General features: G+C 36.7%; 2 protein-coding genes across 4 annotated transcripts in view; one reads left to right on the forward strand and one right to left on the reverse strand.

The window, feature by feature from the left end:
- LOC121728587 (bestrophin-4) overlaps positions 1–9,663 on the forward strand; it is a 52,681-nt gene extending 43,018 nt beyond the window's left edge. For all 3 annotated transcript variants that reach the window (XM_042116757.1, XM_042116758.1, XM_042116759.1), the window contains 4 exons: positions 1,619–1,707; positions 3,834–4,007; positions 9,119–9,243; positions 9,434–9,663. In XM_042116757.1, coding sequence (XP_041972691.1) covers positions 1,619–1,707; positions 3,834–4,007; positions 9,119–9,243; positions 9,434–9,544 — 499 coding nt within the window. In that variant the 3' untranslated portion in view covers positions 9,545–9,663. The remainder of the gene's footprint in view (positions 1–1,618; positions 1,708–3,833; positions 4,008–9,118; positions 9,244–9,433) is intronic.
- A 1,726-nt stretch (positions 9,664–11,389) lies between these two features.
- Positions 11,390–14,196, reverse strand: LOC121728588 (60S ribosomal protein L39). The gene is made up of 3 exons (XM_042116760.1): positions 14,102–14,196; positions 13,906–14,009; positions 11,390–11,479 (listed from the first exon to the last, which is right to left on the reverse strand). The coding sequence occupies exons 1-3, from the start codon at positions 14,102–14,104 to the stop codon at positions 11,431–11,433; spliced, it is 156 nt and encodes a 51-aa protein (XP_041972694.1). The 5' UTR covers positions 14,105–14,196; the 3' UTR covers positions 11,390–11,430.
- Positions 14,197–21,178: the final 6,982 nt, after the last annotated feature.

Below are 21,178 nucleotides of genomic sequence, written 5' to 3' on the forward strand. Positions count from 1 at the left end.
CATCAAGCGGGGATGAAATTTTTTTCGCGCCCACCCTATCGTGTGGGGTGTGGTTGGATAGGTTTTTTTAAAAATATTATGAGTATTTATAGATTATTTTCCGATTTAGGGATCCATTTGTGAAATATTAAGTTTTAAAGTGGAAAAAATCGTTAGAGCCCAGTGTCCCCCCCTTCTACCAGCTCCGGTTGTTTCTGGAAATCTGAAAAAAATAACGGGAGTAGGAAATATACTGAATGTAACTTAAAAAAATGTATTCGGCGAAGTATAAAGGAACTTTTCGTTCAAATTCCTTTGAAAGTAACTGAGATGATGTTGTTAGTAGTGTAAAATACGTTATGAATGTACATTCATTGACCATACAAAAATTTTCAAAAACTAGCGGTACTACAGAACCCTATATTGGGAACCCTATATTGCGCGTGGCCCGACACGCACTTGGCCGGTTTTTTTTAAGTTTATGAACTGAAATATGTAGTTTATTTAGTTATATATAACATAGACTCACTTGTTAATAGAGGCTTATAAATTATTTTAGTAACATCATATTTTCTGTTTTTGCTGTCATCTGTTGTAATGTGGTGTAATATTGTGTATGTGCTTGTTGAATAAATTTCTATTAAGTATTATTATATTTAGGTTTATGTAAATAATAACATAATAACTACATCTTTATCTACTTTATCATCCTAAACGTTAAAAGAAACCTTAGACCTAGTAGGTATAGTTAATAGTAACCTAAGCATTGTAGTGTGCAAAAATGAAGCTAAGCAATGGACGAATAAACAATGTATTCAGTTAATAATTATAGTACTTAAACAATTTACATATTATTAAGTATATTATGTTAGTGCTGTTTTCCGGTTATGATAATAATTGATAAGTGATAGCATTTGTATTATCTGTTCTAGCCTATTAGTCATCAAATTTTGCAAGAAAAATTCTAGTTATCTTAATAAATATGACGTGATGATTCATTTTTACAAACTAGGAATTAGAGTCCACTCTTATTCCTAAGGCCAGGAATATGGGCCATTTGGTATAAAATTAGTAGGTACCTTAGGCAGAAAAGATTGCTAATATCTTTTAACGTGTTTAAAGATTATGTAGTCATCTATAATATAAAAATGAGTCGCTGAATGTGTTGCTAAGCGCAAAACTCGAGAACGGTTGGTCCGATTTCGCTAATTCTTCTTTTAAAATATTCCTTGAAGGACAAGGATGGTTCTTACGGAGAGAAAAATTCAAAAAAAAATCAATTTCCTGAAAAAGTCTAAAAACAACACTTTTATATATAAAAATGGATTTTCAATTGTGTTAGTAACGCTAAAACTCGAAAACGGCTGAACGGATTGGGCTAATTTTAGTCTTAAAATATACGTAGATGTCCAGGGAAGGTTTTAAAGTGACACGAAGTTCACCGGGAAGCTAGTATTGTACAAATTTCTAAATAAATAATATTCTTAGGACAATAGTCTTTGACGTACGTTGAGTTATCGGTATGCAAGGCAGGATAAGATATATTATGCACACAAGATACCAATTGCTAAAGTGTTATGTAAGACATGGTTGTAATTCAGCTATTGTTTTGAACAATGGATGTAATTTAACATTTCAGACCGACGGCGATGAGTATATTCGCCCAAGGCCCGCCTCCGCCCAGCGACCCAGTCAACGTGCCTTCGCGGAATGCTAATCATGTTACAAGTGAGTGATAACGCCATGGATGTTAGCACCAGAGTCTGGGATGTGAAACTATATTATGTTGCCCAAAATTCCGTTATGACGTGCGAGCCATGCCAGCCAGCTAAGACTTTGTCCTTTCCTAGGACTCAAGGACTTTACGTCATCTGGGAAATTTGGTATGGAGATCCATACCAAATTTCCCAGATGACGTAAATCTGTAGATACGACGCACGTGCCTGCTAGTCCTACTACCTATGTAGAGTCAACATATATCATGGTATAAGACGTGGGAGAGCCATGCTTCGGCACGAATGGGCCGGCTCGACCGGAGAAATACCACGGGCTCACAGAAAACCGGCGTGAAACAGCGCTTGCGCCGCCGAGTGAGTTAGTTTACCGGAGGCCCAATCCCCTACCCTATTCCCTTCCCTTCCCATCCCTACCCTCCCCTATAATCTATTCCCTCTTAAAAGGCCGGCAACGCACCTGCGGCTCTTCTGGTGCTGCGAGTGTCCACGGGTGGTGGAAGTTGCTTTCCATCAGGTGACCCGTTTGCACGTTTGCCCCCTTATTTCATTAAAAAAGAAATATACTTTTAACACATATATTATTGTCGAAAAATCTAGTTATATTGTGTAAATATCATCAGAACAACATAATTTATGCATCATTGCCTACTTACAATATCAAACTAAGGAATGCGCGTTTACGAGCCAAATCGTACTGTCTAGACGGATACTAGACGAGACGCTTAGAGATTATTCGAATCAATAATAATAATTAATTATTATTTAATGTAAAAATAAACAAATCTTTATAGAAAGTGATACAAGTAAATGCAAAACAGTGCAGTATTAGTTGTAGTCTGTAGAATGTGATTGTAGATTAGGTAACTGAGTTTAATTACAATTTACAAGTAAAATGTAGCAAAACAATGCAGTATTAGTTGTTGTAGAATGTAGATTGTAGAGTAACTAAGTTCAGCATTTTATCAACAAATCTCTTTACAAACAAAGTAAGCCGCGCTACAATATAATTTAACGAATCGTGGACGACATAAAATAAGTATAGCAAACGCAATGACATCACAATTTGGAGCAACAACCTCTGTTTTTGCAGTTCTCCGCCTTAATGCTCATTGATTATGTAATGTGGGTACTGGGTACATCCTTTCAACAATATGATTAGGAATTTTTGTTGGTTGTCATTTGCATAGGCCTGTACAAATTTGGGCAATGACGTGGCTTTGGAAACACAAGACATTTTTTTAAGAAAGTAGGTACATACAAATTGTACAATGTTATGGTAAGACGAGCTTTTGCCCGCGGCTTCGTTTGCGTTAAGAAGTATTATTATATACAAACTTTCATCCTCTATTTGAACCCCTTGAGGTTGGAATTTATCAAAATCCTTTCTTAGCGGATGCCTACGTTATAACATCTACATGTATGCCAAATTTCAGCCCGATCCGTCCAGTGATTTGGGCTGTGCGTTGATAGATCACTATCAATCAGTCAGTCAGTCACCTTTGAGTTTTATATATAAAAAAATACTGTAAAAAATGCGTGTGGCACTAGGGGACTGCCCCGGTAAAGCTAATGCATAACATTTTTTATCAACTTATGCAACTACAATTGGCATGTAACGTCTAGTCTAAGTAATAGACGATGCACAGTGCACGGCAACGCCGCACCGACCGGCACAGCCAGCCGTGTTCCGGTCGGTGTGAGGGTATTTTTTTATAAAATAAGGGGGAAAACGAGCAAACTGGTTACCTGATGGGAAGCAACTTCTGTCGCCCATGGACACTCGAAATATCAGAAGAGCTGCAGGTGCGTTGCCGGCCTTTTAAAAGGGAATAGGGGTAATAGGGTAGGGGAGGGTAGGGAAAGGAATAGGGTAGGAGATTGGGCCTCCGATAAACTCACTCACTCGGCGAAACACAGCGCAAGCGCTGTTTCACGCTGATTTTCTGTGAGCCCGTGGTATTTCTCCGGTCGAGCCGGCCCATTCGTGCCGAAGCATGGCTGTCCCAGGTAAGGTTAGGTTTTTAGTTACGGAATTTCTTGATTTGGTCGCCGCGCTCAGAGCCTTCGATAAAAGCTATGCATATTAAAAATTTAAACCTAAAAACGCTAATTTTCCAGAGGAATCTCGTCTGTCCTCATCGGCACCGGTGAACCAGTGGACGCGGGAGGACACAGACAAGAGCCCCGCGGCGAACTCTCTCGCCACACAGAACTCCTTCCCTGGCCTGCCGCGCCAGCGACTCGACAGCGACGTCGGCGCGTCGCTCAGCGCCGCGTGCAGCGAGACCGTTTGTAAGTTTTAAATCCAAACGCTTCTTAAAGTTATTAAGGTACCCACGGCAGAGCCTGTCCACACGGCGCGTTGCGTTGCGTCGTCGCAACGCAAATATTTTGAAGCATAGCCGGCCACACGGACGCTGCGTCATCGCAGCGTTATTACGAAACAGTTTTAACGTCAACACCCCATCCCGCGTCGTCTCGGGGGCTGCTGTCCGTCACGTGTGCGTTGCGACGACGCAGCGCGCCGATCGCCGTGTGATCACCTTGGTTATTCCTATTTGTATGTAAAACAACGTAACGGCAGCACTGCGTCGACGCAACGCTGACGCAACGCGCCGTGTGGACTGGCTCTTAGGGTCAATTCAGACCGCAACGCGACGGGTAGGTGCATTTCTAAATTTGTATCTAATTGACAGATTTGTATGACGCAATTGAAATCTGTCAAATCCGTAGAAATGCACGTTGTGGTCTGAATCTGAATTGACGCTTAGTTTCATTTAAATAACTCCAGAAAAGGTGTTAAAGAAAAAACAAAGTGAGCTGAAGTCGACAACCGAGACTTGTAACACACTGATCTCTATTATACAAGTACGCTGGATCTATGATACCCACTTTTTTTTGTGCCATTTGAAGCGGAATCAGCGCCCCCATTATTAGGGTAGAGAACTAAATTTGACGTAACCATTGGTAACCCTGTATGTATTTTAATTCTCTATGGCTTAATCTTTCGAATTGTTTTCGTGTTTTAAAAGGTTTTACGCGATTAAGTAATATATAAATAAGTGGTGGTAGTTCATAGTTAAACTATGAAAGGGTGTATTTTATGCGTGGGAGAGCCATGCTTTGGCACGAATGGGCTGGCTCGACCGGATAAATACCACGTTCTCACAGAAAACCGGCGTGAAACAGAAAACGGCGCTTGCGCTGTGTTTCGCCGAGTGAGTGAGTTTACCGGAGGCCCAATCCACTAACCCTACCCTATTCCCTTCCCTACCCTCAACTATTCCCTTCCCTTCCCTATCCTCCCCTTTTACCCTATTCCCTCTTAAAAGGCCGGAAACGCACTTGCAGCTCTTCTGATGCTGCGAGTGTCCATGGGCGACGGAAGTTGCTTTCCATCAGGTGACCCGTTTGCTCGTCTGCCCCCTTATTTCATAAAAAAAAAAAAAAACGCGGTACAAAAAGGGATGTGGGGTTACATTTCACAAGTAAGTGATTTTAACAGCTAATTTCTACGATATTAAACTTTTATTGATAATATAGGCACTTAAAAATGTGGCACTAATCTTATTATACCGTATTCACCACATATTTCCCTTTGTTTTACCGATTTTTGATAAACAATAAAATTCAATAGTGCTGAAGTTTTGCGTCGATAAAACTTATCGATATCTATAATAATTGTATTGAAATCTCCAATAACCGATTTTTATTATCAAATACATAATATTATGCTCTTAAAATAATTGACAGGTTTCCGTCTGACGAAGGAAGACAAATGGGGATTGTCCATTTTTTTTTAAATTGCTCATTACAAAAACATTTCGAGGAATAAGGTCAGGGATCGTTTTTCTGTACATAAACGAAAAAAATACCCATTAGTTACTTATATTTTTGAACAAATACGTTTAACCTTTGTTTGACCTTCAATGGCGTTAAATTAGCAATAAATTCGACCAACGTTACGTTTCCAACTTTTGGTGAGCTTCTCGTATCAGCTTTCACATAATGAGAACTTGCATTTGACGAACCAGCCATTATAAATAAGATTGAAAGGAAATTTAAAACATATGCAGAGGTCGATTGGCGGCCGATGATGACGTCAGAGCGAAACTTTAAAAATTTATTGAGAAAAAACTAGCCAATGAATTTCAAAATTATTTAATTTATATTCTTAGAATACTCTATTTTATCGAAAAAAATATAAAAAGTACATGTGATTTTTTTTGGACAATGCCCATTATGGTTAAAAAAAAAATTAAAAGCCTGGTTGGCGTCCGGAAATTGCTACTACCGCTTGCCGTTACTATTTGAAGTGTACAAACGTTCCCTGTGAAAATACTAGGCGCAAAACTACCATTTGATCGTGATTATGTTTGGAAAATTTATTTCAGTGTCACCTCTTTCTTGACAGACTGTAACTGTGTAACGGTAACTAATAAAATATAATGTTAAAGTATCGCACATATATTTGTATTATTTATAAATACCTTACCTACTCCACCCCAATAAAAAAATGTATTCAAACGTTCCATATTTATTTATGGATCGCATTATCCAATTAGTTAATTTCCCTCGCACTTCTGCAATCAGCGCCAAAATGGCGAAAATCAAATGAGATAAAGAAAATCGATGAAAATTGGCTTGCTAGATCCATAAATAAATAGGGAACTTTTATATTATTACTAGACTTTCTGCGCGGCTTCTCCCACGTAAATATCTAATTACACAGACAAATTGGTCCACAAAAAAAGCCAATACATTCCCCCGCTTTTTCCACATTTTCCTCTATTTCTTAGCTCCTATTAGTCTCAGCGTGATAAAATATATAAAATGGGCTGTCTAACACTGAAGTAATTGTTCAATTTGGACCAGCAGTTCCTGAGATTAGAGCGTTCAAACAAACAAACTCTTCAGCTTTATAATATTATATGATGAGATTAGTTAGGGTCTAATCACACAGACCACTTATTCAGCTTTGTTCAGCTTTAAGGCGAGGATAAACCCCAATTTGTTATTCCGTGACTCCTGGTTTACCTAGTTCCAATATATTAACGAAGTGTTAAGAAATATGAGATATAAAGCACAATATTCAAAATACCTTAAACCATAAACATTTTAATAAAACGTAATACTTTGGCTGTAATTAATTTACAAACTTACCTCCGAAAAAACTCTATTTCATCGAAATATAAGTATTAACTAGGATAATTGTACATTTTATTTGAATAAATTGTTAGTAAATCTATATTAACCTTTTAATCCCCAAGCGGCCGGATCCGGCCGCCACAGATTATACTGCAGCCATTCCGTCTACACCCAAGCGGCCGGATGTGGCCGCGCTCTTTCGTTCGATTGAATTACGTATTTCGTTGACTTAGAGACTACTTTTGTATGAAGAAGTTTGGTTAGTTATGATCTACGATAAATTTGCCACATTCTGCATGCAAAATATTATACAATCTGTGGTCGACGAATATTTGTCAGTCATTTGAAAATCGTGAATTTTTCGTGTGTGTTCTGCCATGTTGTGTTGTTTGTTTGATATTATTGATGGATTTAACGAATGTAAGTAGTAAAATAGTTTAATTTATTAATTATAATTTATAAATAGTTTTAGATAATCATTTGAAAGAAATACTTACATCGTAATAACTTCTAGTTTACACGAGAAAATTTGGTTGTTATTTATGTGATTTGAACGCGATTTGTTTAATATTTTTGTAAATAATTGACGTTAAAAGCGTATATTATCGTGTACAAAACGATTTAGATCCTAGTAATAGTATATAATGGTATCGTTTTAGTAAAATAATCAAGATAAAAATTACCTATTTATAACGGCTTTTTGCCGGCCGCAGCCATTTTGAACTTTATTTGTATTGCACTAAGGACGAAGTTTGCTTGTGTATAATACCAAAACCGGTTTTTATTACTCTTATCTCTTATCTGTTTATTGATAACAAGTTAAGTTATTTCAAATAATTGTTTACATAAACAGTTTGTATAGCTCTGTGTTATTGAGATTATAATAATGTATTAATATATTTGTTGCGAAATAGTTAGAAACATAGATTTCAAAGTTTACAGTGATGAGATAAATATCACATCTGACTAAATACTATATTATGATGGCTTGATAGATAGAAAATTTAACATATATTATAATATTTTTCACTCAAACATAAAATATGGATTAGATGTAAGGTTATTACATTATTTGTACAAAGAGGGTAGGCCGGGTGCCATTTTTTTTTTGCAAACCACGTACCCTACATTTTTGCAAAGATTTTGGCACGTACTGAAGGGTTAAAAATTCTTTAACCGAACAATTTTGTTTCTTAATATTTATTTCCAAAGATATTTTAAAAAAACAGGAAAAATAGAGAAGATCCGCCCGAGAACCTATAGTTTTATGCTAAGCTAAAATGAATCGTATTGCGATGCGTATACGCTTGGTCTTTGGTTGTGTGCAAGGTTATTCTTTTTTGATTGAGATTAATCCCCGCCTTAATACGATACACTGTAGCACTACTTTGATAATATTAGAAATGAAATTAGAAAATACAATACAACAAAGTTTTCGTTAGAAGCTTATCTTCAGTTTTGTTTTTAGTTTTTCGTAGTACTAACTGGTAAAAATAAATGGATTATAGATAGGTACTGCTACTTCACGTTATCTACGTATGAAATCGTTGTTAATTTATTACGCCTATCTAAATTACGGAGAGGAAGTCTGTAATCTTTAACACAAATATGCAGCGTTTGTATTATTCAATTTAATATTTTTGTCCTAATGGTCGACATTATCTGAATCTGGAAACATTTCATCGATAATAGAAAAGACAGTTGTACATCACTAGTATTAGTTCCAAATACTCCCACTATTGCTATCAGCGCCAATATGGCGACATGATGGCGACTTTCAAACGTCATTTTTACGTCAAATTTAGTTCCTATCCCTAATAATGGGGGAGCTGATTCCGCTTCAGATAGGCACAAAAAATAGCTGTCATTTCAAAGGGTATCATCGGTCCAGCGTACTTGTATAATGGAGGTCAGTGCTTGTACACGAAACATTTACAGTACTCCAAAATTAATAATGCGCATGAATGACCGTGAATAATGACCGTGTTACAAAAGCTACAGGAATTTTGACTAATACATGTATCTTAACGCAATGCATTTAGACAATGCAATATCGCAATATCGTCTACCGTCACTCTGAAAATACGACCGTTGCCGAAAATTTTCGAAAACTTCTATGCGCATTATCACTGTAATTGTTTTGTGGTTTACCACCCTATTGAATATTTATGTATTAAGGAGTTTTAAAATTCAACTTTACCACTGCCCTCTATTACTTACTTCTAAAATGTTAATTTTCCAAATCTTATCAACAGTGGATGAAGTAGATGGTGGAGATGAGGAATTGGATGAATTCGACAGACTGAAAAGTATACGAGAACAACATCGCCGGGATAAATATATGCAGAAGCTGCTTGCTCGTTCTGTCAGCGCGCAACAGGTAAAATTAATATTTAAAAATATGTATCATCCTAAATTGACTTAAAACGAGATTAGGCTGGCCGCATACACATGACGTGTTCCGTATTATAATAAGTAATACTTACCTTAAACTTTAGCCCACTGGAACCTTTCATTTTAATACCGGCAATAAAAAAACTGTTTTCACTGAGATGCATTTTTGTTTATAGGGAGCCGGAAGTGGTGAAATCTTAGCAGACTTATTACTAGAAGAAATAATGCAATCAACAAAATCGAATAAAGAAAATACAGAAGGCAATTCTAAAGAAGAAACCACTTGACAAAGTATGATATTTTTATGGGATTAAAATCGAAACATTGACTTTTTCTTCAGTATTAAAAATTGTGATACAATTTATAATGTTAGAACATTATGCTGTGACTTACGAAAATCTTATAATTAAGCAATAAAGTGTTTTAAATGCTTTTTATATTTTTTCATTTACCCCTGACAATTAGTAGTTTGATCATTGATGTTGTATTAATATCTTTAGTTTCTGAACAATATTTAGGCAATAGACACTTACGTAGTTTATATCCTCTTTGATCACTGAGCTCCATTATACAAGTACGCTGGACTTATTTATTTTATTTCTCGGAATCGACTCCAACGATTTTCATGAATTTTAGTATATAGGGGGTTTCGGGGGCGATAAATCGATCTAGCTAGGAATCATTTTTAGAAAATGTCTTTATTTGTGTTTTATCGATAATCGATAAACTGAAAAATATTATTCTTCCTGACATCTATTGGCGAATAATAATACTATTTTGTGAGCAACTAATTGCTTTAACGACACAACAGCTAAAGCTATTCCAGCAGATGGCGTTGTAAAGTAACACGAAGTCAATGAGTGTTTGCTATACCGAGCAAAGCTCGGTCATCCAGGTACTATACCTTAATGACTAACATACATATAAATTATATTATGAAATGAAATGAAATGAAATAGTTTATTAAATCAAGTTACATAGACTCATTTGTTAGTAAAGGCTTATAAATTATGTTAGTAAAATTATCTTTATAAGTTTAAATAAATAATAATACCTATTTTGAGTACATTGTGCATCACCTCTGCTCCATACCGTTAGATATGGCACAGCAGTGACGCACATATGGACAATCGAGTCGACTAGCTATCATAGCAAGAATGCTGTTGGTACTCCCCCTCACTCTTCGCACTAAAGACGCGCATCGTTTGCGCATAGTAGCGTAGAAGCAATCCACGCGTGCCTCAGCAAACATGCCCGAAGCGCTGCAGTAGCGGGGAAGCCCCAACAGCATTCTGAATGCGTTGTTAAACTGGACACGAAGAGCGTTGTAGGCCCTAAGCGTGTATGTGTTCCACAGGCTGCACGTGTAGAAGGTCGTGCAAAATGCTCTGAAAAGAGTAATCTTGACCGACCTCGTACAGCGCGCAAACCTACGGACCAACATATTAGCACGAACCGACAACGCCCTTCGTTCTCTTTCTATGTCGTCATCGTCCTTGAGGTTTTAGTCGTCCTTGAGGATTATAACTACACTTTATCACCAGTTATCGGCGACCTGACGCACGCTTCATTCCGGAGCCTCCCCCGAAACCTTCGGTAGACCACATCAGTCGGCCAGAATTCCTCCGCTTCAAAGGTCGAATCTCGTGATTTGCTGCCCCACCCACCTTATTCGCCTGATCTAGCGCCATCAGACTTCTATTTATTCCATAAGCTCAAAACTGTTTTGGGCGGACGAAACGATGAAGTCGTAGCCATTGTAAGGGAGTATTTTGAAGGCCTTGAAAAATATAATTTTATAGAAGGAATTACTGCTTTAGAACTAAGATAAGAGTTAGTGCATAGAGGCTCATTGCAAGCGTTTTTTATGCGCGAGTAAGGGCCGCGCCATTGGCCATGCCATTCCGGTGTGGCGCGGCCCTATGAAAACGCGCGTAGGCATCTGGGTGCGATATAATATGTAGCTCTAGTATCTCGGGTACGCGCATAAAATGCGCGAGTCGCTCACTCGCCCGTTAAACGCCTCATCTGGACAGGCTCTAACGCGACCAAACTACGTAGGTCTCCCATCTGCCTAGGAATCAATTTCCATGATGGTGCTTACAAAAAGGTTAATTAAAAAAAACAAGATAGTGTTTTTAGGTGTTTATTAACTATCAGTTAAGACTACAGCTTACAGCTTGAGCTTAGTCCTTCTCCAGTGGCGCCTCTTGGCGTTGTATCTGAAAATAAATTAAAATGGTTTTAAAACTTAAGCCAACACTATTCTGTACTCCATAAGTTTTGATCTAAACAAACTTGAGTACAAGTACTACAAGTTGCAGCTATCATGTTAATAATTTAGATTTCCAACTTCGAATCTATGGCCTGTGAGGTATGGGCCGTCAGTATATCTGACGCACTTTCTTTAACACTGTTTCCCCAGTAGGTTACATTACATGCAACTTCACTCATATAAATAAGAAATTTCCCAGGAACCGCATATTTTCCCCAAATTGTACAACCCTACTTATAATACTGCCCTCGTAATTTATGCAGTACTTATTTGCAAAATGGCGGTTTCGAGAAAAATGCGGTTAAAGGTTTTTTTACGTTCTCTACAATTATTGAAATCATAATATTTGTAGAGAACGTAATTTATAAAAATTTGGAAAAATGACGATTCCTGCATTTATAATTACGACGGTAGAATAGCTCTCCAAAGAAATTTGGGTGTCAGAATTTTAGTTATTTTGAATGTTTATATAACCAGGGGGTGTCCAGAGAATCCAAAATATAGTAATTAAGAGTAGTCAGCATGTGTAGACTACAAATGAGCACTTTTTTCTTCGAGGGTAACATGCTTGTAATGCAACCAAACCTTCTTTTACCAAACCACCAAACTGGAGTAAAAGACTCTGATAACTGTTTCCTAATCTAAGAGTAAGCTGGTTAAATACATTTTAACAACTTTTAATCCAAGGGTAAAAGTAATGGCGGCTACCGTTTTTTTTGCTCACTAGTTGGCGCAACTGTCAACTAAGGTCCGAAGTATAGCTATCACAGTCAACTACCATTAATTATCTGGAATCCTATTCATTTATTTAATTAAATTAAAATAATATCTCCTTTACTTTGCTATTTTTTTAATAACTGAATATTTTGTATAAGATTATTATTTCTTTTCTTAATTAAGCTCTCAATTCTCAAAGCATTCTTTGATTGCCAATTAATACTATTTGAAATAATTTTACGAAGATCGCTTTTCAATTGGTAAATTGCATAAAAAATAATTTGTATCACGAAGACCGCTATAACTAGTACAAAATAAGACTTTTTTTGGACCTCGCGCGAAACTAGCGCCTCTAGTGGCAAATTCCTACGGTGGTAGTAAATATTTACATGGGCGATAAAAAATATTAATTAAAACTGATAAAAGTTGCACAACAGGGAGTTAACTGTCACGGTTGGTATCATTGTGAACTATAATTGACATTTTATTTCAGTCTTCGAGTAAGTTGGTAAAACGCAAACGAAGATATCCTAGGGCAAATTGAAGGAGTAAAATTATTCTCATGATAGTAAAACTCGTATGTTTGGTTAACAACTACAAGTTTGGTCGAATAGGACCTTAGTATGTTATGATAAAATTATTAATAAATATAATTTGGTCCAATTTAAACTTTTTTGTTTACATTAACATCAAAACGATCTGAACATAAGTAGGTATGTGGCTTATTTAATTAAAATAATTTTAAGCTCGACAGGTATAAGCTACGAATAATAAAAACTAAGGAATCGTAACTTCTATACTGTTACTGTTTTAAATTTGGTTCCTTTTGATCTGTCATGTAACGTCAGCCTAGTACCAGAGTAGACAGAATGATAGAGTATGTCGACTTAGAACTGATGTTGAAATTTTTAAATTTGACGTATTATGACGAAAATCGTCGCTAGGGTTGTTAAATTATAACCTACGAATATAAAAATATGACATATTCGATGGACGTGTTCCTCTTTGGTTGTATTGTTGTTTGTGTTTTGGCACATGCAATTAAAATTGACAGAATCCAATTTTGAAATCTTTATTTTAAATATTTAAAAATAAATTATATCAGCCAGCGCGAGGGACAATCCATTCATAATCCTAGTGAAACCCGACGAATTTGACAGATATTGAAACCTGTCAGTTTCTTTGCAGTCGAACTACTGATAGTTATGTCTATTGTGCTAGTACCGCTCAAGGTCACCTAAATATTGCAAACGTATTGAAATGTGTACCTAAGGTACACTTTTTTGACAAGTATTGTGAAGCATGTTTTTCGACGGAGTTACTTTTCCTTAGTTTTTATTATTCGTAGGGTATAACTTACTTACAACTTATAACCTAAACTCTTGCAATCAATCTGACCATGGATTTTACTAATGAAAGCGCATGTAATGTTAGCAGAAAAAAATTGTTGGCTGTTTAAACTTGTGACTGCTTTAGGAGTTAAGAATAGTACAATAGGCGTTTTATTAATTATTTTACCTTTTACTTACTGACAAACAATCGGTCATGCATATAGACCGATTGTTTATATCTCAAAATTACACGTTTGTGGCAATTCAAACTTCACGATCTGTATAAACTAATTTAACAATAAATATAAGTAATATTATTCATTACCTGATAGTGTTTCCAGTACGCATTCTAACCCATTGTGGAATAGGGCGATTTTGCTTCAGTTTTTTAGCGAGCTTCCGCTTAATAATAAAAGTCTTGTGGGCAGACTGTAACAAAAAATCAATATTTATTATAAACGAACTGTTTTTTAAGATGATTGCTTGGATAAATGAAGATAAATTTTATAACAAAAACTGACCATGTTTGTCTAATTCCTCAACAAGACGAAAAGAACCGATTACCGACAAATGACAACTGACAACTACTGTCAAGTGACAGTACTGACAGACGACAGCACTGTACCTACCATAGATAAAGTATTATAGTATAGAATATGTACTCATTGAGGTACATAGGTTGAGAGAGCCTTATATCGGTGTATAAGCGTCAAAAGCGTGTAATGTTATGTCCTACTTACTAGGACATAACAAAGGGGTCAGTCTGCATATTTCAAAAAGTGTTAATAAAGGTTTTTAGTGAACATTTAATGCTAGATATTGTTGAGTTTTGTGGTTCCGATAAATAATAAACCATGAGAATGGTCAAGAATGCCTCAAACACGTGAATTTAACTTAAATACGTAAGTTTTGAACGACGTTTTTTGGGCTTTTCAATCGGTATTTTTGTAAGCTAAAAAGATAATTTATAAGTTTATTCGTCCTTTATTCGTGCTATATAAGGCATTAGTGCTAAAAATGTCACATCAATTAATAATTTGGCTATAAAATTGCATAGCTTTTTACGTGTGTTTACTGATTTTCATCACTGATTTAAGTGCTTTAAAATAATTATTCCCCTACCTCGGCTAAGCTGCCATATTGGATATAGAATGTCATTACATTCGTTTCCGAGTTACTCTCAGTAAGTCCTTTCATTTAATACCCGTATTGCAAAAGTGCATTAAAAATAACTTGACCCCGATCTTGGATGAGCCATGTTGGATGTAGAATGAAATTACATTCATTTTCGAGTCACTCCTAAAAAGCCCTTTCATTTAATATCTATATTGTAGGACTGCATAGAAAATAATTATTTCGCCATCTTGGATGGTCGGCCATATTCGATTTAGAATGATGTCACATACCATATCGTGCATAGTCATCCAAACTAAACGCGTATGCAAAATTTGAGCTCAATCGGTTAAATATATCTACTTTAAAATTGTGTTGCAAAATTCCACCGTAACATACATACTTACATACATACAGAGCGTTAAATAAAAGCTTTTAAAAAAAAGTGAAAAATTAAATTGACTCTAGCAATGCCAGGGTAACTCGAATAAAACATGTTTTTTTTCCTTATAGCGGCTTATTCTGTGTGTGAAACATGCAAATATAAAAATTTATCCAATGATCAAGGATATTTTTTGAAAATCTGCCTCAAAAATTTGCCACCAGATTCTGGTAGATCTATAATATAGTTATAAAAATAACGTTACATTTACCGATAAATATATCGTTATTTTCTGGTATGCGACGTTGCCAGTTCGACGCGATACCTTCCGTTCGTGTTCGTAGATGCACAAAATATCCGTCGCAGCCCAACTTAAGACTTCCGAGCACCAGAGTTAAAAATAATAATTATTATTTTTTTTATATTAATTATAAAGTTTTCACTTTTCAGTAAAGAATGAAGACGGTTCAGCTTAGTGATGTTGAGTGAGTTAGTTTTGACGACCTCTGTGGCGCAGTTGGTGGGCTGTTGGTAGCTCAAGCCGGAGGTCGCGGGCTCGAATCCCGCCGACGGAACAAAAAGTTTTTCAAAATTCCTGGGTCATGGATGTGTATTAAATATGTTTATCATATAATAAAAATCTTAAATATATGTATAGTATAAAAAGTTTTAAATATATATCCGTTGTCTGGTACCCGTAACACAAGTCCTTCAGGTACTTAGCACGGGGCTAGACTGACGTGGTGTGAAGCGTCCATAGATATTATTATTATTATTAGTGACTTTGGATCCAGGATACACCTTCATAATATGAAAACTTATTATCTGTGTTCACTACCACTTCATTAGAATTTCTTAAAGAACTTTAAGCATATACCCACTGGGCACTGTATAATTTATGCTTATTGCTTAGAGTTCATCAAGTAATGCTGAAACGTTCAAACGCCCATCTCTAAAGGCTGTTTAGTGACTTTTGATGTGATGATGAATGGTGTGATGGTAGTGATGATGAATGTCATTTACATAGTAGCATATGCTTTCAGTTCTCAAAACAACGCCGTCACCCCCAAATTTGTATCTACAAGAAATTCGGAGTTCACTTAGTATCTTCGGAACCATAGCATACCTTGGAGCAAAATCTTACTTTTTGATAGCATTATATGCTTAGGATACTTCTCTAAAATCACTATATGTCTCCATATAAATTTTAAGGAGTTCCCTCGATTACTCATTGATCTCATTATCAAGTCACCACTTTTGTGAACATGGTACCAAATTGGTAGTGTCCGACCGAAGAAAAAAGGAGGTTATCAATTCGACGCGTGTATGTCATATTTCCAGAACTGCCCAATCTATACTAATATTATAAATGCGAAAGTATCTCTGTCTGTCTGTCTGTCTGTCTCGCTTTCACGTCAAAACTACCGAACCGATTGTAATGAAATTTTGTATACAGATAGTCTAAAGCCTGAGAAAGGACATATGCTACTTTTTTACTTGAAAAAAGCGTTGTAAGGGGGTGAAAATGCGTAAATTTGTTCAAATTAAGTTAGTTCCAAAAATTCATAACAGATGGCGCCGTGCGTCTTCTACACCGCGCTAACGCTTGCCCAAAAGTCTTTCTATAAGAGGTGGTATTATCTAAGACTCGATTTTTTTCGATTTTAATTTCTTTTTTACGTTATTTACTAACCAGTACTTTATCTATGCAGTGACGTAACCTTAAACCTATCAATGATAATTAGTTTATGGGTAAAGTTGTGTAATTGGGGGGCTAAATAAGCTTAAAAATTTGGCATAAAAAATGAAAATAATATAAAGTCTAATAAAAAAAAAATTAAATATTATGTGCACACTGCGCAACTGTTTTGATTTAAGGGGTGCCAGGGTTTTTTTTATAAAAGCTTTTGACACCAATATTGTTGACATCGCGCGCTATAAACTGAAGTCCACGCGGACAAAGTCGCGGGCAACAGCTAGTTTTCGTATATATTAGTCTGTAATCTGTATCAGCATCTGAACCAAATATGTGCCAAATTACAAGTGTATGTATGTATGTATGTTTTTATGTTTGTGTTCGCATATCTCTGGAACCACCATTGTGATTTCAGTAATTCTTTAATTTATTGTACTAGGTATTGTTCAACTTAGGAAATAGTGCAAGTTTCATCAAAATCAGTTTAGTAGTTTTGGAGTTTTAATTCTCAATTATATATAATTTTGAAGTCGGTTTTATCTTTTCAAAAAACAGTTAAGCTGAATATGTCTACAAGCTACAATTAATAGCGGCGTTTTACCCTGAAATAAAACGCTTATTAAATACTTACCTTATTTGAAGCATAATAATTAAGATAGGCACTTCCGTTTCCGCAGATTTTACCTCCTTTTCTTTCCTGAATGTTGGTAGCTCTGTCAACCTTGGCGCCATCATCGAGCAGGTAGAGGGAGAATTCCCGCTCGACTATGATCATTGATATCTACTTATGTAAGAAAATAGTGTTATAAGAGAGCTTAATCTATTAAAAATAGATAAGCTAAGAATTTTGCAAGGACTGTGGCCGTCGGCTTGTGAGCATCATAGCATCACATCTGTGAAACTTACACCAGGATAACCATCTATACCAGGCAACTCTATAAGTTTTGAGAGTAGAAGGTCGCCATGATAATAACAATAATTTTATATGGTTATCATCTCAGCCTCAGAAATTTTACAATTTTACGACCACCCCCACATTTCTATACTTCCAGGGTCATTTCCTGATCTTTGGAAGAGGGACCCCCGCTGAAATGTCGATTGTGTATTTCTCCAGATCGCGAATCGTACACGGTGCTGCTATTGCACTCGACTTGAGATCTGCCCGCCAAAATACTCGTTCCCAGCGTGGAACCACTAGGAGATAAATTCTTTGAGCCTGATTTAGGTGAGCCAGGACTTTGGGTATTAATTAAACACCTAGGCTAGGGGGTACTCCTGAGAAAAGGCATCGTGATATAAACCTGCTTAATCGGTCAAGTCGAGAGTTACAAAATTAGTCACTACATGAACTTCGGCGGAAGCAAATAGATCGGTCACACAAGTAAGCCGCGTTTTCTGATCTTCTCCGTGCAAGAAGTTAACAGATTTGGGAATGATCCAATAACTTGAAAAATCTGAATGGTTATGTCCATCAGAGCGTCTGACCTGGTGCGACCTTCGTCCCAAATATAGGTTATAGCTGTTCGATTGTCGCTCTGCCAAAGAACTGTCGAGCGAGTGAGAGTCTGGTGCTGACTGCTGACCTCGGAGAAGTAGAGCGCTAGAAGCTCTTTCTGATCGTAATGCATGAAATTTTCTTATGCTGACCATGTCCCCGTTAAGGAAAGATGGTCGAGTTGAGCACCCCAAGCTAGGTCAATGGAAGTTGATAGATGATGACTTTGCAACCACCACCGAAGATCGTCGCTAAGCGTAACGCTTGTCTCGGTAGAGAGCAGCGATTCGGAAATGCGGACTTATCCATGGAAATGATGGTCAGCGGGGCTAAAATGGACACATTTAGCAATTCCTCTCAATCAATTCAGCAAATGAATTGTCAAAACTGTCAAACTGACAAATGTCAAATCAGTACAAAAAAACAGAAATGAATTGCAAGCAGAGTTGCATTTTGCGATTTCAGAAAAATGAATAATATTATATTATGATTCCATGATTCTTCAAAGCGACCATTTTAGCCCCGCAGTGCTCACACTGCTCTGGCTCAAGTCACTGTAGCCTTTGAATGATACGATTAGCTCAGATTAGCTTCATGCTATGTAAGTATAGTTATAATAGCATAGTTTCCTATGTCAATGTAGATAGTGTATTAACACTGATCTCCGTTATTGTATAATGGAGGTCAGTGTGTATTAAGATAGCTGAGGTCAGTGTGTACCATAAAGTTAATATTCCGCTAGGTATAATAACTTTATGGTGTGTACACGAAGTAAAAAAAAAAGTAAAATTAGACAAATTAAGCACAGCGATAATACCGCCCGGTAAAATCGCGCGGTATACCGCTCGGTAAAATCGCGATTACTTGCACACAGCGGCGATTTTGGCTGCGATTTCTTTTTTTTTATATTATGGCACTTCGCCTTATGCTCGGACCACACTAACGTTTAACGTCAATGCGCAACAACGCGACAATTATTGCGATAATTTTAACGCGTTAAAGTGGGTGGCTACACTTGAACGGTCAACGTTTAATGCCCAATTGGCGTTAAAAACGGCGTTAAAAACGGCGTTGATTCTACTTAACCGACTTCAAAAAAAGGAGGTTATCGATTCGATGCGTATGTATGTAATATTCCAGAACTGCCTAATTTTCGTATATCAGCGTCTGAACAAATGTGCCAAAATATTTCAAAAGTGTAGGTATTTATGTAAGTATAAGTTTTTATGTTTGTGTTCGCATATCTCTGGAACTACCATTGCGATTTCAGTAAATCTTTTTTTGTTGTACTAGATATTGTTCAACTTAGGGAATAGTGCAAGTTGCATCAAAATTGGTTTAGTAGTTTTGGAGGTAGGGAGATTTAATTCTAAATTACGTACAATTCTGAAGTCTCTTTTATATTTTTATAATGTTAATTAATTTCTTCAAAAGGTAATAATTCTATTATTCGTCGTCAACCATCATTTTGCATTCCACGATTCTTGTAACTTTTGAGTTTCAGATCCCACAAACATGGTTCGGTTTGCAAAATCTCCAAAAAAAAAGCAATTACTTTCTCGTAAGGAGTACCTAACTAGAGTGGAGTGAAGACTCCATAACCAAAGTACGTCGCCCAATCCCCTATTTCCTTCCCTACCTCCCCTATTAGATTCTCTTCCCATCCCTACCCTCCTCTATTACCCTATTACCTCTTAAAAGGCCGGCAACGCACGCGCAGCTCTTTTGATGCTGCGATTGTCCATGGGCAGCGGAAGTTGCTTTCCATCAGGTGACCCGTTTGCTCCCTTATTTCATTAAAAAAAACGTATTTAAGTTAAAAAACGTGTGATTTAAATGCAAACAAGTCGAAGCCAACACGTGTGATCCCGTCGGGCTCTCAACGCATAGTGACGATACGAAGTGTGGCCGCTTCATTGCATTAATTCCCGCGTTAATCTCTTTGATGTACCGCCACTAGAGCTATCGCCAAACGGCAAACGGCATTGTAAACGCCGTTGAAAATTATCGCGTTACATTGTGGCTACACCTACGGCTAACGTCCAACAATGCGATAATTAACGCCATTTGACGTTAGTGTGGCCCGAACATTAGACACTGACCTCCATTATACAAGTACGGTACAGTTCGACAAGGCTCTATACGAACGTGGCAAAAAAGGAACTAAACGCTTCTATCATACAAAAACGTCATTTTTGACCATAAAGCATAAACCAGCCCGAAGGAGCCACGCGTATCTCCACGAGACGGCGCGACGTTAAACACTTTTAGATTTTCTATTGGTTCCCCACCGATCTGAAATTATCTGCAGGTTGCCATTACTGACTACATATTGGTCGTGTTTCTAAAAAATATCAGTGTACTGTCAAGTGTGACAAATCAAAATACATTATCTGAATACGTCTAAGCGATCATTGACTTAAGTGATTAGGCCAGTAACTGGTAACAGTTCAGGAACACGCTGACTTAATATAATACTTGTCAAACTGAAAACTGACACCTAAAAGAATTTTGGTGGGCATGTTACTTTCAAACTTCTTCTACTTTTTATTGTTGGTGTGGTTTTTATTATTTTTTCCCAAATTGTGTTATTTAGGTTTTCGATGTTCATTATTGGTAAAATATTAGCCACTAAATATCCGTTATCTTGCACAAGTGCAGGTAAGATGTTGTCAAAACCAAAATGTATAATTCCTGTGACATTTGGTGTGAACAACGTTAAATAGGGCTATTTCTTCCGTGAGTTTTAACTAAAACATCGTTATAGTAACTTTCTTATCCTATTCATTGGAATATTATTGCGTCTTTTTCAAATTGAAATGTATCAAGTTTTACATGCTTTTGCCCAGTTTTGTAGCAATTATTGATAGTAGTCCCTGGTATGACCGATAGTTGTCTACTCATACGCGAGT

The sequence above is a fragment of the Aricia agestis genome, chromosome 7 (genome assembly GCF_905147365.1).
Source record: "Aricia agestis chromosome 7, ilAriAges1.1, whole genome shotgun sequence".
Classification (NCBI taxonomy): Eukaryota; Metazoa; Arthropoda; class Insecta; order Lepidoptera; family Lycaenidae; genus Aricia; species Aricia agestis.